Source organism: Anopheles coustani, chromosome 3 (genome assembly GCF_943734705.1).
Source record: "Anopheles coustani chromosome 3, idAnoCousDA_361_x.2, whole genome shotgun sequence".
In the NCBI taxonomy this organism is placed as follows: Eukaryota; Metazoa; Arthropoda; class Insecta; order Diptera; family Culicidae; genus Anopheles; species Anopheles coustani.
In genome coordinates this window covers 76,263,106-76,280,854 of record NC_071288.1, presented here as the reverse complement: position 1 = coordinate 76,280,854, position 17,749 = coordinate 76,263,106, and the positions used below count along the sequence as shown (strand labels likewise).

The 17,749-nt window shown below is 45.1% G+C and overlaps 2 protein-coding genes across 3 annotated transcripts; both read left to right on the top strand.

The window, feature by feature from the left end:
- Positions 1-398: 398 nt before the first annotated feature.
- LOC131259526 (zinc finger protein 808-like) lies at positions 399-5,889 on the top strand. 2 transcript variants are annotated; one of them, XM_058261034.1, is made up of 3 exons: positions 399-504; positions 614-2,558; positions 4,660-5,889. In XM_058261034.1, the coding sequence occupies exons 2-3, from the start codon at positions 635-637 to the stop codon at positions 5,382-5,384; spliced, it is 2,649 nt and encodes an 882-aa protein (XP_058117017.1). In that variant the 5' UTR covers positions 399-504; positions 614-634; the 3' UTR covers positions 5,385-5,889. The 2 variants fall into 2 exon arrangements, with proteins under 2 accessions (XP_058117017.1, XP_058117016.1); XM_058261033.1 differs by having other exon boundaries at positions 421-2,558.
- A 1,101-nt stretch (positions 5,890-6,990) lies between these two features.
- LOC131259518 (uncharacterized) lies at positions 6,991-17,527 on the top strand. The gene is made up of 2 exons (XM_058261022.1): positions 6,991-10,733; positions 12,547-17,527. The coding sequence occupies exons 1-2, from the start codon at positions 8,540-8,542 to the stop codon at positions 15,276-15,278; spliced, it is 4,926 nt and encodes a 1,641-aa protein (XP_058117005.1). The 5' UTR covers positions 6,991-8,539; the 3' UTR covers positions 15,279-17,527.
- The last annotated feature ends 222 nt before the right edge of the window (positions 17,528-17,749 follow it).

Below are 17,749 nucleotides of genomic sequence, written 5' to 3'. Positions count from 1 at the left end.
TCTTCTTCTTCTTCTTGGCGTAACGACCTGTTGGTCATGCCTGCCCGTTAAGGGCTTGTGAGACTTGGTTCCCTGTTGCGTAAAGTATGGGGATCATTGCGTAAAGTATGGAAGAAGTAAACCCGGTTGACAAAAAATCAAATTTTTACAGCTGTCATGTAGTTACAGCAAGTTTTTCCATGGCAGATTGCTAGGACTCTTGCTAGAACTACATGATAGCAGCAAAAAAATTAAATTGCTGTCAATCGGGAAAAGATTTTTGGAAATCAGGGTGAGCTGTCATTTGGCGTCAACCGGGCAATCTTTCGCAGGCATCACTTTATCAGTGTGTGTGTGTGCGTTTTCCATGGGATTTGTTTGCGCACTGCGTGACAACGCGCTGGTGCTCGTAGTAGCCAAACTCATCGTCTACTTGACGGACGGAATAATATAGCGAAAAAAAGACGGTTCAACTATCAAGGCTGTGCTGACAACGAACTCCCAATATTGTTCCCCGTATCATAGGTCTGTAGCTAGATCCGGAGTTCCGTGTTCTGCATAGGATTAGTGTTTTCCTGCCTGTTTTTTGTTTCCTCCGTTTTTGCGCTGTTTTTGCGTTGTTATTGTTTACCAGCTGACAATTGTAGTGCTAGAAATGGACCTCCCGGAGGAACCAGCACTGGAGTTGGATCGTCCAGCAGCAGTAGCAGCAGTAGCAGCAGCTACGACAACAGGGATGGTTGTGATCTGTCGGGTTTGTTTGTCCACCCGCCAGCACATGATTTCCATTCACAGTACCGTGCCGGAGTACGATCAGAAGACGCTGTACGCGATGCTGCTATCCGTCTGTCGGCCATTGAATGAGCGCGAAAAGGTTCCGGGCCTACCGGAGCAGATCTGCCGCAACTGCAAGTGGAAGCTGCTGTCAGCGTACGATCTGTACGAGACAACCCTGGCGAGTGATGATCAGCTAAGACAAGGCGTACTCGACGTGCAGGATGAGAGAACGGGAAACGACGGGCCGTTGCCGTCAGAGGTAGTAACAACAAGTTTGAAAAGACCGTTCAGTAGCATGGTTGACAATCAACAGTTGGAGCAGACAGGGAAAAAGATCAATTTGGACCGCGTAAAGAAAGAAATACCCGACGATGCGTTTGAAGACTCTTTGAGTGAAAGTAAAATCAACGAGACTACGGACACCCTTGATGATGCTGCGGTAGATACAACGATAGAAGGTGACGCAGAGGATCGAACCGACCAGTCGTTCGCTGGTGGAGTAGACGAATCGAAGGACGATCCGAATCAGGAGTCATTGGAAGCATTCTTTGAGGAGCACTATGAATTAGATACGACCACGAACAATCACGTGTGCGGCCTGTGCAAGCAAGAATTTGCCTACAAGAGCCAGTGCCGCATGCATATTATCCAGAAGCACAATCCGGCCAAACCGTTCAAGTGCGAAGTGTGCTTCTGCACTCTGACTAGCCACCATCGGTTGGTTCGGCATAATATCATGACGCACGGCGTTGGTCAGATCAAGCAAGGAGATGTCATAAAGTCACCGCACGGCAGTAACGGCGAGGTAACGTATACGTGTCCGATCTGTCGAAAGGTTTTTAACTCGAATGTGCGTTTCAAGCGCCACAAGAACGTACATGTCGCACATAATCGTCCATTCAAGTGCGACGTGTGCCTGTACCGGTTCGCAACTAGACCGCAGTTGACCCAGCACGCCAAAGTGCACGAATCAAAGTCACCGTCGACCGGGGAATCTCCCGGACCGGACACCACCAGCGGGTGGTATGGGTGTGATCGGTGCGAAGAAATGTTCCCGGGCAAACGGGCACGCACAATGCACATGAAGAAGGTCCATCAGGTGTATCAAATGCCGAGCAGCGGCGGCCAGCGGTCCGACGATCGCGAGAAGACCGACTACACGTGCATCATCTGCAACAAATCGTTCGAGCGCGAAACCGTGCTAAATACACACATGAAGATGCACGAGCTACTGGCGGCCGAGAAGGAAAAGGAAAAGCGGCTCGATCTCGAGAAGCTGGTAAAACAAGAGCTTCAGCAGCAGATGAAACTGAACGTGCCGCCCCTTCCGCCACTCTCACCCGAGATTGTCGATAAGTCCAACCACGTTCTGGAACCGTTCGTACTTGGGTTAGTACCGGTCGCCAAAGCCGGTACCACAACAAATAGCAGCAATACCAACAACAACAGTGCTACGAGTGTGAACAACAATTCCGATACAACGTCGGCGGGCCCTTCTGCAGTGATCCCGCAACAGGAGGAAGCACCCAAGAGTGACATTGCGTTCATGTGCATTATCTGCGAGAAGGAGTTCGACAAACGGGAGCTGCTAAAAAAGCACCAGAAGGACGCGCACCCCAAACTGAACGTCGACATTGTATCGCCCAAGATGGGGCGTGGGAATGTTGGCGGAAACAAGGTTCCTGGCAGATCCATGAAGCCATTCTTACCACGGCTGACAGCAAAACCCGGCTTGAATGTGCGACTCTTGAACGGTTCCGTTAAACAAAGCAGCAAGTCGTCAACGGAAACATCGATGGAATGTGAGTATTTGTTAAATATTATAACAGCACTGCAGTCGTAATTGTCGATCAGCATCATTGCATGATAGAGACACATACGAAGTATGTTCTATTGCAGTAAAGTTGCAGCATTACTTTTAATATTGTAACTCACTGGTTCGTTATGCCAATTGTTTTCTAATTGAAGCTTGAATTGAAGTAATTCAATGTAGAATCCTTCAATTGTAATATCTTCACTGGATTCTTTTAGTAATCGATATTAGTCACGTTTTTCTACTATGTATTACAAATTTCTCTCCACATGTTTGATGGTTTACGTGTTCTTCATTCTTTTATCTTTTATTGCATTTGTCAGTTGTTTAACATGAACATAAATGTTAAGAATAGCACTAAACTGCCCATTTATAGTTGAAGGAAAATGAGAAACTTGGAGTAACTTAACACATTCCACTCAATAATTGTTTGATTCAATTTATCCATATTACATGTAATACATATCGGAGCATCGTGTTTTTCTGTTGCAAACCTCATCATTGCCAACTCGTTTTTCAATCGTTGGAAGATGTTTGTGCACGTTATCTTCCCCAGTAAGCGGTGCGTTGACGTGCTATTGCAACAACTACCAGCGCGAGTGAAAAAAAATGGGCTAGCAGTAGATAAAATGCTTTGCTTGTGTGTTCTCTTCTGCATAAGTGTGCTGTATGGTTTTGTATGCTTTATAGCAGTAAAATTGTATTTTATTTTCTGAAATTTAGTTTTGCTTTTCAATATTTACATGACCGTAACCGTGTGCTGCCCCAGCAGTGCGGCACGAGCAATAGAATTGCCTATTAGTTTTTACCTTTTTGTTTCTGCTTCTCAAATGTGCCATTATGCTGGTGTGGACATATTTCGATTCCATCAATTTGACCACATGGCACCACAATTCTATCCCTTGGCCCTTTTTGTACATGCCAGTAGTAACTTAAAACCAGTTTCACTCGCAGTTGTGTGTATTCCTTCTCGTAGAACATACCGATAAGTTTTTGTTTCTTATTTCGTCTTCATGGCCCTTCCCAGCGTATCTTTAGCAAATGTTTTGTTTCATTTTCCTTTCCCTTCTCCTTTTCACCACCATTTCCTGCCGATCACGAATGGTCTATGGCAAGTTAGCAAATGTAACAAGTAATGCACACATGTTTTATTGCTGACTTTGGCATCTGCGACGTGCAGAAAACCTTTCTACGAGAAGTGGCTGACCCGTACGCCAGTTGTTTATTCTTGTATTGATTGTTACTTCTAGATATTTTGTTTTTTCGAACCTCATGTTGTTCGATTGTACTGTTTCATATTGCGCTTAAATTTGGGTCATATAAATTTAGATTTTTACGAAGCGTCAACTTTTACAGTTTCGTTTTGCTTGATAAGTTCAATGCTAAACATATTAAAATCATAAATTTGGATGTTTCGAAAGTTTTTGTTCAATATGTTGCCTAAAGTATTATATGATAACAATAGACGTAATAATATATAAAATCAGACATACAATCCAGCAAATTAATTGCATGTGTTTGAATGTGTATATACACATACATATTCAAAAAAATATAATATTTGAAAAATAATTTAACAATGTGATTGAAGTTATTCTGATCGATGGATACGTTAAAAGTAGGTTAGTTTAAAAGATCAGTTACTCAAACAATTTTTAAAATTGTGGATCTGTTAAAATTTGATGAAACATGTAATTTTTTTATTATAGTTCCATTACGATAAATCGATTAGAAAACAGGGCTGCATACGATGTTTTGTTACATACGGTACTTTAAACAATGCGCATGTATGTGTGATGCATAATGTTCCCATCTTTGCTGTGTGCTTCTGCAATGCATACCGTATTTTTTTAGGTTTATTACAAAAAGTATCTCTAATATTTTGTAGCGCAAGCGCTAGTCGTCTGCAAAGAAATCTTTAGTATTAGTAATGTTTTTATTCTATTCAGCCGATATGAAAGATTTTTACGATCGATTGGATTTGTTTCTTATTTGTTTTATTTCATGATTAATTTTATCTAATTACAGATTCGTACAAAATTTTATTTTAATGCGCCCATTAAACACAACGTGCTTTTTTCTGTTTTTAGATACTGGAGACTCAGAATCCCTCGATCACGAAAATGATAGCAGCAACATGCAACCCGGAGCCGACAATGGATCCCAGGGGGATAAATTGACCCCCCTTCGGTGCGAGCTGTGTCACAAGACGTTTTCCTACAAGTGCTACTTGTCGATGCACATGCGAAAAAATCACGACAAATCGAAACCGTACGCATGTAAAGTTTGCCATTACCGATTCGGGTACCGCGGTACATTGCAGAAGCATCAGCTAATACATTCGTCGCAGAACGTGCAACCTGGCGGGCACGGATCCATAATTTTCAAGTGCCGTATCTGTTCGGCGAAATTTCTCGAACTGAAGCAACTGAACATTCACCTGAAGTCCCACCGAAAGCCGACCGACGATCCAAACCGGAAGGTGCAGCTCATCCAGTGTCAAGAGTGTTCCCAGATTTTCAGCGATCGTACCCAGTACCGGCAGCATATGGAGGATGAGCATGACCAGGAAATGCTGGTTGATCGAGAGCCACGATCGTCCCACCACCCTAACGACGGGGACGAATTTCATCCGGAGCGTCTGTTGTCGGAACAAGGGCGACTAGTTGGTTCTTCGTCATCATTGCGACTCGGAGGACGTAGCTCAGCATCTTCGCTTGCTGATCTCAAGCTGCAGCCAGAATTAAGGGACGAGGAGGCCGAATCGTTTCTCAACGATCTGTCGATCATAAAGGTCGAGTCAAATTTTGAGTGAAATGGAACTAAAAATTAACTTCACGTCTGTTTGAGAATCAAAGGGATTTCTCCATTTTTAAACATTAAATTTCTTTTCTTTATGTAAGGGTGCGTAGAATTTAGTCCGGTCTATTCGTATAGACAATATTAACAGGAAGGTGTAAATTTGTGTAAACAAACAAATTCTTCTAGACTCATTGTCCGATCATACAATGTTGACCAAATAAAAAAACATATACAAAATTGAATGAAAGCGAGCGAACAATTGAAGTTCATTCCGGGCGTTTTGGCCGTTTTCCAGACACTTTCGCAATAAATCACCATAAGGTTACGTTTTGGTTCACCAAAGAGTACTTACACCTTCGAATGTTCAATTTAAAGTTAAGGCCAAGAGCGCATGCACTTTAGTTATGTTTGCTATTTTAGTTTCTCTTAGTTTAAACTTCCATTCGTCTTCTTTTTTAAACAATATAACTAGCAATCAAAACTGCTTTACTTTATGTGCTTTTATATCGTCTTTGTAGTGCCTATAGTTTCTTTAAAATAAATTTGTTTTTGTCCTATTACTTCCCTGCTGTTATCACTCTTTTTTTGTTACCGAACCGAAGCGGGAAAATATGCGCAAGAAAACATGATACATACATTGAAAATGTGTAAGGAAAGTAAATCTTGCCACAAGGGTAGGATCTTTGATCATGTTCTATTACTTTTATTGAGGTCATAAAGAATTTTGCAAAAATTACATAATAAAAGTTGATTTTAGTTCGGGTTATATAGTAAAAGTTGATTTATTAAAATTGTCGACGAGCACCGAAAACGACACGTCAATATAATTACAATATCCTTGTTTATGCTACACGATAAATTTGGATGATGTATAAAAACAAAAGATTTTATAATTTATGAGGATCTCATGCCAAGACCGTTTAGCGATTGCATTGCCAATTGAATGATTTAATATACGAAGAATATTTTTTATTTTATTATTCTATTTATTCAATCGTCATAAGTCAAACAAATGCAACAAAGAGCGTTAAAACGAGTTCATTAAATTAATGGTAAAGCGTAACGGTATTTTTAAATGAATCTGCAAGTGGTTTCGCTCCGAGTTTGCTTAAATTTTCGCCAGTTTGGCTGCTGTCAAAATGTGACGCTTCTGGACAAGCGAAAATAAAGTCGTCCCACTCACTCACACGGCTGTGTCATATGCTTTCTCTCGCGTTAAATTGCTGCTTCGTGGTATAGCTTTCACATCGACGCATGCCATCTCACTTTCACCAGCCAAATAACACGACCAAATAGGCCGCAAGCGAAGAAAGCATTTGAATTTATTTCCCATTTTGGTGAAAATTTTTGCTTGCTCAACGTTTTAGATCTTGCAAGCAAAGTCCACATTGCAGGTAAATAGCATAAAATAACGGCATTTACTAGCCGCCATCTTACGTTGGTGTGCGTGTGTGACACTTAGCTAGTACTAGCTCTCTTTCTCGCATGACGCGAAACTTCGGACGAAACTCGAAACGCTCACAAACCTGTTGCTTTTCTTTCGCTGCTAGCAGCTTCAGTCGTACGAATGCTCTGACGCCGTGCCGTAGTGCGTCGTGTGTTTCTTTTCGCGTGACGCGTTTTCCGTTTTAGTTTCCGTTTCGCCCTTTAGTTTTCCGCTCGCCAACACATTCCGTTCCGTTTAGTTGATGCGTGGTGTCAAAAGTGCGGGTTCGGCCCAACTGTATGCCAGAAGGAATTATGGATTTCGTAGTGAGCTGGGCTCGCATGCCCAGCGTGCGTCCAAAATAATCCAAAATGTGACACATTCCGCTTGACGCTGTGTGTTTTTTTTTATTCATTTATTGCCCACTTCCAATGCGAATCGCAGTATGACGAATAGTCGCCACATCATTTTAGCTAGTTGAAATGAGCGTTTTTCCGGGTAAACCGTTAAGTGTGTTGAAATAAGGTGGAAATGTATTGTTCGACGTGACATGAAAAAAAAGCAAAGAAAAGGAAAAACAACCATCCTAAAAAGTCAATCCGCACATACATACACACACATACACATTCCGACATTTTTGTTCCCGCACTGTGCGGCGTAGCCTGTTTTGAATGTGAGAGCCTCAATTTTATGAAACATGTTTTCGTTTACGTATGGCATCGGCAGGCGGGTAAAACTGTGATCGGAAGACGTCGAAGTTGAAACAACTGCTAAAAAATTGGCTGATGAAATATTGCCGTTGCTTCTTGTGTGCGGCGCGCGTCAGTCGCGTGCCTGAAGAAAAGTGTCCCGACAAGACCAACGAAAATTGTAGTAGCGCGCGTCGTTTACGAGTGTGATACCAGTTCAGTCTCCGGTGGAAAAGAAGAAAGGCAGTAACACCCCGTGAAGTGTAGGGGTGTGCACCTCCACGAAAGACACGGTTCAAAGAAAGCAACCAAGAGGTGCGCGTTCGAGCATAGAAAGAACGACAAAGAAAGAGAGACCGTTGCCTTCGTGGTCGTCTTCGTCGGCTGTTGGTGGTTTTTTCCCTCGTACGAAAGAAACCCTCACGACCGCAAAGACCGCCTGAAAAAAGGGTTGCAGAAAAGAGACTCCCATCGCATGGGAGAAGAACGAATGATCGGTTTGAAACAACTCGTTCCGATCATAACAACGGGAACTGCAGGCTCCAGGCGGGCGAAGCATAGAAGCTAGCGGTGTAGCAGAAGCGGCAACATAAAATCCAGTCTCTTTGTGGTTCTTTCGACATCCCATTCCTATTTTACCTCGCCCAGTCGCGTCGTCGTGGGCTTTTACTGCGAAGTAGTAATGTTGCAAAAGTAGGCTGGTGTGGTGCGCGTCGTGCGCGATTCTTTCTGCTTCGCACAAACACATACACACCCACGAACGCAGGCTGCAGCGCGCCGCGAGATAAACAAAACGAATAATAGCGTTCATGACCATACGCACGCCGCCATCGTTGTGCGTGGGCTGCTTTCGCACTTGGAAATGCGATACTTGTTAGACGGCCGGGCCAAAGACGAAATAGCTGCATTTTTATTTAATAGTTGACATTTTATTAACGGGAATCTAAGACAAAAGTAAAAGACGACGCCGAAATCATCGGTTGTTATTTATTCCGTCCAACGTACGGTTCTCCAAACGTCGCGTGTAGTTGAGCGTGTCGTCGGATCCGCGATATGGCCACTCTAAACTGGAGAACGCCCGCGACGGCCGCGGCACCTAAAAATGCGGCCCCACAAACTCATCATCGTCATACGCACCACCCACATCAAAGACTTTCGGCTGGCGTTCCAACCGGTGGCTATGGTTATTATGATAAAACATCGACAAACAACGTTGCACGTCACCCGGCCGCCAATAGGCATGCACCTCAGTCGGCCGCGGTACACAAGTCCCCGATCCTACCGTCGGTACCTCCAGCTCCCAGCTGCCTTCCGGACGAGGTGGAAGACGATTTGAGCGAAATAACGATTCAGTTTGACGATGGGGTGCAAACGTTGTACGTTGGTCCGGTCGAAATAGTCGACAAGGGGGATGGTGGTGGTGGTAGCGTTAACGCATCTCAACAAGCAGTTGCCAGCAACCCTCCGAGCCTAGGCAAAGATGGTGGCCGAAATGGAGCGAAAGAAGAAAATGTGACCATCCGAGGAAGTGGTGAGGGTGTACGAGCACGCGAACGGTACCAGGAGGAACGGGCGATCGTCACGCTCGAGCCAGTCGGTGGCCGGGCGAAGAGCCAATCCTTGCCAATGTTCCTCAAGCAGCAACAGAAACAACAGCAACTACAAGAGCAGCAGCAGCAGCGGCAACAGCAGCAACAACAACAACAACAACAACAGTTACTACAAGAGCAGCTGCAGCAGAAAAGGCAGCAAAAGCTGCATGAGCATATACGGCAGCAACAACAACAATACCAGCAGCAGATCGAGAAGCAACAGCAGCTGGAAAGAGCTAAAATGATGCAGCTACAGCAGCAACAGCGAGCTTTAAAGCAGCAGCAGCAGCTCAAGCTGAAAGAGCAAAGCCTACTGCAGCATGTGCAGAAGCTGAAAGAATCTCAACTGCGCCACCAGCAGCGGCAGCAACAATTAACCGAGCTGCAGCTGACGGTGAGTGTGCAGCAGCAACCTGTTCCACCGGTGGTGCAATCCACTCACCGTCAAAGCAAACCGTCGTCGTCAGCCAACAAGCGCCAGTCGGTTTTAACGCATCAGCAGGCGGTGCTTTTACAGCGGCAACAGATGCAAATGCAACAGCTGCAACAACAACCGAATCAGCAGCTGCTGCAGCAGCAGCAACAGCAACAACAACACCAACAGCAACAGCAGCAAATACAACAACAACAATATCAACAAATTCCTCCGCGACAGAAGGAATCGCTGTCCTCATCTTCGTTACCGGCAACGATGAAGCCTGCTCAGTCTCAGCAATCGCTATGCATCAAGCAGGCACCGATGTTGAATTTCGCCCGAGCAGTCACATCCACTATTGCTCCCACGAACAACGCCAACATAGGCTCAAAGCGGGCATCTTTGGTTGTTCCGTATAACACACCGGCTCCGGCAGTTCCTCCAATCTCTGGCGCCCATCTTACTGTTGTGCCGGTTGCCTCGCTTAGGGACGATAATAATAGATCCGCTAACGCCATTAATCGCGTGTCAGTGCTCCGTTCACCACCGCAGCCGATAGCGGTAGCGGCAGCACCGGCTTCCAAGCATCAACCACCGGCTGTGACCGCCGCAACTGCGACAGCAACAGCAGCGGTCCCAGTTCCGGTATCAGCACCACCGCCACCGCATATCCTCACGACAATCAAGCAAGAGCCGGACGCGGCACCCGAACGTGTCGACGATGCGAACCACGCTCTCTCGAACGAGGCCAACAGCGATCTGCTGCAGGAGACGACGATGCTGGTAGAAGAGAAACCATTGCTGGTTAACGTGGCAGCCGTTGCGGAAGATTCCTCAACCGCAGCGGTCGGTTCTGTTCCTACGAGTAATGGCGGCGCATCGTGCGACGCTGCTATTACGACAGTCGCCGGCGTTATAACCAATACCAGCGCAACCCAAACGCTGCTGGAGGAGGATATCAGTACGACAGCGGCGGTAATAATATCTACTGAGCTGATGAAATTAGCAAAGGATCAAGCAAGTTCCACTAATGTCGTACAACAAGAACTAATCGAACAGCAGGTAGTAACGGCGGCGGCGGCGAACTTGAACGCAGCGGACCATGATCCTGCCGATGATATCCAGTCGGTAGTTGGAACGGAACCAGCAGCACCAGCAGCAACAGTTGAACACAAAGCGCTTCAGCAGGTCGCCGCGGCGGAAGTATTGCCCGATGCGTCACCATCATCTAATGTTACGGGTTAGTAATTTTGTTGGAAAATAATTTCATCAAGCATAAACAATGGTTCCATCTATATTGCCCACATACTCTCCTTCTCTCTCTTTCTGTCGAACGAATGCATCAGGTTTGTTTCGTCTTGAATGATTTCCTAAACCAAGCCGCATAACAGCGTTGCCGGCTTTGTTGGCTCGTGTATGACTCTGTTCTGTTCTTTGTCATTTTTACGTTCTCTACGCCACATCCGCCAAACTTGCTTCAGATGGCGGTGTACACAAGCTGCTTACCCACACCACCGTAGCACCGCAATGCCCTTGGAACGGTTCGTTTCCCTTTTACGCGTCATCTCGTCATCATACAATGCCAGTCGCAGGCAGCAGCCGAGCATTGAGCTACATGTATGTGTGCGATGGAGCTGCCTGGTGGCTTGTACCGGAGTGGTGGTGCCCACTCGGTTGCCGCTGATGTGTGCCGTCATGTTTGGAGACTTTAAATAAAACTTTTTTTCGTACAATATATTGTCCAGCGAGATTATGCTACGGCACGGAACGGTTTGTTGTTCGCTTTCCATCGAATTACCGTAAGTCCCTGCAATGTTCGGATGAAGCGGTTTTCTTCGCCCCATGAGTGAACAACCATGCTGCTCCATTGGTCGTCGTTTCCAAAATATATTGATTTTTTTTAAATATTTCATTGGGTAGGCACACCAAAAATAATTGGTTGCGCTATCAATAATGCACGATTGCTAGTTAAATGTGGTATAAACAAAATTTTGGTATTAAACGAAAATTTTCGATTTGCACACCAAACAAATAAAGTAAGTTAATATTAATCTTTTTTACTGTTTTATGTACAGTAGACCCGGGCACTTGTTTGGTTGACATAATTGAAATTATAATTACTGTATGTGGAACATTTTCCATTCATGATTATAGTCTTGCTGTTATTTTTCTGAAATACGTCTCCGTGAATTTAACCTATCTTTCAGAGTAGGACTTTCAAAACTAAGTACAGCAATAAAAAAACGATTTAAAAAAAAGAAAACTTTTCTTCTTCTACTTGGCGTAACGACCGTCTTCGGTCATGCCGATGGGCCGATATTCTACCGGAGGTACAGCTCGGCTATCACGAGCCCGCCATAATGGAATAAAATCCTCGTTGGAATTTGAGTAGATTTTGCAACTTCTAAATTAACACTGAATAGGACTGTTGATAAATCAAACGGCCGATTCTTGCAAAGTATTCAGCGCGGCTCTTGTACTTCCATTGCTAAACCACTCAAGGTTCTGCATTTTGGTACATGCTCAATAAAACCGTAACATAATAGCAGCTTTTTGTTTCATCTCAGCGCAATCAGATGAAATTCGATTTCTTCTACAAAGAAGCTTCTTTCCGGACTATTTTGGAATCAAACAATGCTGGTCAATTTGTAATCAACCACAGATGAATCAATTAACACGGTCACAATTAAATTTTTGTATCCTCAAATATTGTGCTGTGTACTCACTTTTTTGTTGAGTTCTTGGGTCCCCAAACTCGTATTTGGATGCTGCATCAAAATAACAGTGTAAAAAACATTCCCTCATTTGTATTTTTCTTAAATAATTACTCCGCACAAAGTTAATGGAATTTGTTTCTGGTTTGGCCTACTGTGTACCGGCTTTTGTTGTGTAGTTTATTTAATTTCTCTGCCATCTGTGATCTGTTTACCGAGTTATAAAAACATCTTATTGGAAAGGCTTAGCTACTCTATTTTATTGTGACTACTACGCTTACCACATTGATGATTTCTCGTCGATGATTAATTGATTAACGTGCCGTACTGTCGTTTTAGCTACACATCTGGAAATACCACCTCCACCTCCTAAACGCGGCCGTGGACGTCCGCCGAAGGTGCCGAAAATATCTCCCTCTCCGGAAGCAGTATCCGGCAAAACTGCGGCATCAAATGGTGCACCGTCGTCGGCAAAATCCTACATATCCGTGTCGGCACTGTTCAAGCCGAAGAGCAAACGAACCCGAAACGTAGAGGATGCAGCAGCAGCAGCAGCAGCTACCATCGTCAGCGAGGAGCAGACTCAAAAGAAGACTGAAGCGAATGAAGAAACCACAATCGGTGATGGTGGTGATGTTGAGGGTAAAAGTCTTTCGAACGGCAAAGGAGGTAAAGCGACGAACGTACCGAAGGAGATTAAAGTGCGATCGCCGGCGTCGCTGAAGGCCAAGGGCACGGGTGGAGTAGTAACGAGCAGTGGAGGAGAGGAAACCGAATCCGTCCTGGAAGAGCGCTCGGCGATTGTTGTCGTCAACGTTGGAGAGCAGCTGGAGACCAGCTCTGCTGTTGAGAAAGAGGCGGTGAAAGAATCATCTCCCGGTTGTGACAGCGGTATCGAGTCGGTAAGCGATTCGATGACGACGGCAAAGAAGCATCCAACCCGTGGTCGTCCAAAGTCCAGCATGAGCGCGATCAGTGAGGAAGATCGTGAAAAGATCCCAACCAGTAAGGAGAAGGAAACAAGCGAAAACGGGAAAAAGCGTCGTTCGGGTTCGTTGGTGCCGAAACCACCGTTGGCACAGCACGGGACTCGGGATCGTAAAAATGAAGAGTTATTGGGGGATGAGGAAGAGGAGGAGGATGACGACGACGAGCAACAGCCGCTCAAAGGGTTGAAAAAGCGCGCGGTACGGACGGCCCGGAAGCCATCGGCCAAAGCGAAGGAAGCGGCCGAAGCCGCTGAAGTTGCCCAATCGGTTGCACTTTCCTTCGGGGATGAGATTCAATGCTGTAAGTGTGATATGTCGTTCAAAACGGAGGCTTGGTACCGGAAGCATTTGATGAACGCGCACGAGCTGGATCTAAGCCAAACCGTACAGCTATTATCGTCGTTGGTAGCGAGTGGAATGGGTGGAGAGGTTTCAACGTCAGAAGTAACACAAGCAAGCGGTGCGGAAGTGGTCCCCAGCGGCAGTGAGATAAATGGCGCAACGGAAGCCGAAGCTGCGAAGGCAGACGACAGTGCCTCATCGAAGGATAAAATGTCCGAACACCACCGGGGGACTAAGGTATCCAAAAAGGAAGTACTCTCCCCCTTGGCACCTTCATCGTCGCGTAAACGAAGTAAATCGATGATCTCGAGTGAAGAAGGAGGAAGTGGAAAGCGAATGGCAGTAGAGGTGGTGGTGGCGAGTTCGAGTAAAAAGCAATCGACCACGGTTCAGCAGAATGGTGTCTGTAAAAAGGAGATCAAGGTAGAGCAGCAGCAGCAACCGAGAACTCAATTCGGTAACCTGCGACAAGACGACGACGCTATGCCAGAGTCGAACGTAGCGGTAGAAGCTTCCCAGCAGAATTCTTTAATGGCTGCCGACGGCGATTCGGCCTCGCCATTGGAAACGAAGCCGCAAACGAAACAGGAACGCTACGAACCGTACGATCCGTACGAGGGAGATCCGGAAAAGCTGTCTCCATTCGAGGAGGCGAAAGTGATCGTACTAGAACCAGACACGGCCGCTACCGCTGGTGGTGGTTCGATGCTCTTCAAGTGTACCATCTGCGATGGTCAGTTCACGGACATTCCCGCCATCAAAGAGCACCTGTCGACGGTACATGCCGCGATTAAGCGGCGCTCCTGCGAACACTGTGGCCGCACGTTCGTGCAGACGGGTGACCTGACGCGCCACGTACGCATCCACACCGGGCACCGGCCGTTCAAGTGCCCGTTCCCCAACTGCACGTTCGCGTTCATCTCGTCCGGGGACCTCTACAAGCACGTGCGCCGCCACAACGCGGACGTGGCCCTGCCGAAGCCGCACGCTTGCGACCAGTGCGGCAAGGACTTTGAGCGCTCGTACGATCTGAAGCGTCACAAGACGATGCACCTGAAGCAGCAGCCCGGTTTCGAGGGCATTACGTGCGAAGTTTGCGGGAAAGTGTTCGCCCGGAAGGACCAGTACCGGGCGCATACGTACCGCCACATGGGCGTACGGCCATACCAGTGCGAGGTGTGCGGGAAGGCGTTTACCGATCCGAGCAACTACTCCAAGCACGCTCGGTTACACGAACTGGACGGTATCGAGGTGGTGTGCGACTTTTGTGGACGTCCCTTTAAGAACAAGAGCGCCATCTCGAAGCACATCTTTCACTGCCAGCAGAAGAAGATGCGCCGGATGGCGGCCAAGGTGGAGAAGGGTGAAGGCGGCGACGGTGGTAGCGGCAAGACTCGACGCGTTGGAGTTGCGGCCGGGATCGGCAAGTCGGATGACACCGTGGAGGAGGCTCCGCTGAAGCTTAAGCAGGAACCGCAGAGTCGAAAGCAACAGCAGCAGCACGGCAAGAACGGTTCAAAACGTAAGCGACGACGACGACGCTCAATGACACCTCAGTCATCCTCCTGCTCCGAAGGCATGGCCGACGACGATGACGACGATGACGACAACGACGACAACGACGACGACCAGGACGAGGACTACAGCGAAGGCAGCATAAACCTCGATGCACGCTTTGTAAAGCAACGGAATCGGCGTAGCAACTACAAGAATGGTGTTACCTTCGAGGCTTCTCATTGAGCTGTTGAACCATTTTTTTATTCCCCACCGCGGAAGGGCCATGTTTGTTTAACCGGCAAAGCGTGGCGCACGATAAGCTTCAACTCGGTTGAGATTCACATCTTAAAGCAGGGAAAAAGTATTACGAATCGGATTCGTACTAAAAGAAGTCTGAACTCTATCCTATCCTATCCACTCATCCAGCATGATGAGAAGAACACTTTTTACTGCTTTTATCTTTCTTGTTTTACGTAAAACGACCAAAACGAATGAATATTTAAAAACCCAACCTGGAACCGCCGTTTGAAATACGGTTATTTTATGTAACTGAGTGATTCATCGCAATGGAGTGAAGCTTTGTTCTCTTCTCTCACACTCGTTTGCCTCGGAACGGAATGACTCTCTTTTTCTCGCTCAACTTTTTTTTTGTTCGTTTTTCTGATAAGCAATAATAGCAACTAAGGAAAGCTAGATAGATATTTTTTCTATAACTTTTAAATGAACTACAGAAAGAGGGGAAGAAGAGAAAAACACGAATGGAACTCGCGAGAAAGTGATGATTATGATGATAATCAAATTGTTACATCAAACGGGAAGGAAAGGAGGAACGGATTGAACTCCCAGGCTCTTCCTTAGCTAACGAGTCGTTTTGCTGGCTTTTGTCTACTTATTTCTACTTACTTTTGCTAAAGAACTTAATTCATTTTAGGAAGAATGTACGATTCAAGAATTCTCTTGCATTAATGTAATGTAATCGTATGTATACACATTTACATTTATCTTTATTAAAAATAGTTAGTTTCTTTTTTATATTAAGATCGTTTTTTCGAGTGCTAATGAAAAAAGCTTGCTTCGAAACATTCTGCCTGCATTATTCCGATGCGTTTGTGCTCTAGTGCGCGGTTTGGAGGTTGCCTGCAAAGGCATGTTCTTATATAAATTATTTATCCGTACATACTGTGTTCAAAAAATTAAGTAGCATTGCAGTTACATGTTTTTTTTCATATTTTTTATTTATTCTTCCAAACTAATTCCACCGCCTGCTAAGCCATCCCGTGCACTTATGCCAACGTATGATGATGATTGATCGATATGATTAGAGTATATGGGGCAAATTGGTCACGAAGAAGAAGTGCAGTGTCGTGGTGCAAGAGCCAAGAGTTGTCTTGTCACAATTTGGGCCTCGTTTGGCAGATAGCGTTACACAAACATCCCACGACGTTCCGGTAATATTCCACAATAATCGAAGAAAAACAATGCCAACTTAAATTTTGAACACAGTAGTACATCGACCTCCTCCTCCGGCACTCACGAAGCAACCCTTGGAGTTTAGTTTGTAAGTGAATCCACTAGAAACGTTAGTTTGTGCACCTTTCTATTCGGCAATGGTTTTACATTCGTATTAATGCATTTGATTTAATTTTAAAGCACCATCAAAATGAGCAAAAAAACAGCCGCGGAACTTTGGCAGGAGAAGTTATTTGCTGTATGATCTTATGTTTTCTCACTAGACGCTAGAACACAAACAATGATATTTTACAAAGTGCTAGAAACCCATCAATGCTTGATCGTACGCAACGATGTTAAAATTAACATTAAAAGACACGCACAACTCATATCGGAAGAGGTTGAGATTGAAATGAAGAATAATAATCAAGTTTTGGTGCATTACAAACGACTACGAAGCTTTGTTTGAACTTTGTTTGACCTAAAATAAAACAAAACTAAACTAAAAAACAAAACCACGTACCTTCTCGCATGGAAACACTTGCAAACGTTCCATACTGAATAAACAATAAACGAAACATTCTAATTTTAGTATCGCTAAAAGAAATTAAGTACGCATAAGACTTTTTTGTAACAAAATGATAAAAAAAGATTGAGGAAAAAGACATTTAAATACTATTCCTTTTGCTCACAAAGTGAAAAGCGGAAAAAAGACAAGAGAAAATAGATATTATACAATACATACCGCTTGAGGTAACGCTCCCTACCAACCAAACCTGGTTGGACAATTTGGAGTGAGTCTTTCGATTTGAGAACACTGATAATAGTTGTAGGCAGGGAAAGGCGAAGACGAATAGAAAGATAGAGGAGTTTTCATTCCGATTGGTCTTATTTAACGACAAAAAATCCCTCAACGGACAACAGATTGCGAGTCGTTTTGCTTCCACACGTTTATATAGGAGAGCGTAACGGCGTACCTTTGCGTAGGTTAAACATATAGTTAAGCAAACAGTAAATATAGCGATCCGACAAATTTATCGGTTTTTTCTACAAATATATGCCATCTTTTTGTGGTGTCGTTTTTTCGCGCAATTGATGACGGGAACGGTTGGGTTTGGTCGGGTGTTCCGGGCTTAGGTCTTCATTCCATGATTCTTCTAAAAACAATCATACGAAGTTGCGTGTTCGACATTTGCCTCTCACAATCGTGGCAGCTTATGACTTCTCATTCTCCAAACTTTAAAGCGACGACCAGCGTTTTTACG

Excerpts from the sequence above, each read along its gene's own strand:
- LOC131259526 (XM_058261034.1), top strand. The coding sequence starts at position 635 with ATGGACCTCCCGGAGGAACCAGCACTGGAGTTGGATCGTCCAGCAGCA. Across the intron at positions 2,559-4,659 it reads AACGGAAACATCGATGGAAT|ATACTGGAGACTCAGAATCC; the intron begins GTGAGTATTTGT and ends TTCTGTTTTTAG.
- LOC131259518 (XM_058261022.1), top strand. The coding sequence starts at position 8,540 with ATGGCCACTCTAAACTGGAGAACGCCCGCGACGGCCGCGGCACCTAAA. Across the intron at positions 10,734-12,546 it reads ACCATCATCTAATGTTACGG|CTACACATCTGGAAATACCA; the intron begins GTTAGTAATTTT and ends CTGTCGTTTTAG.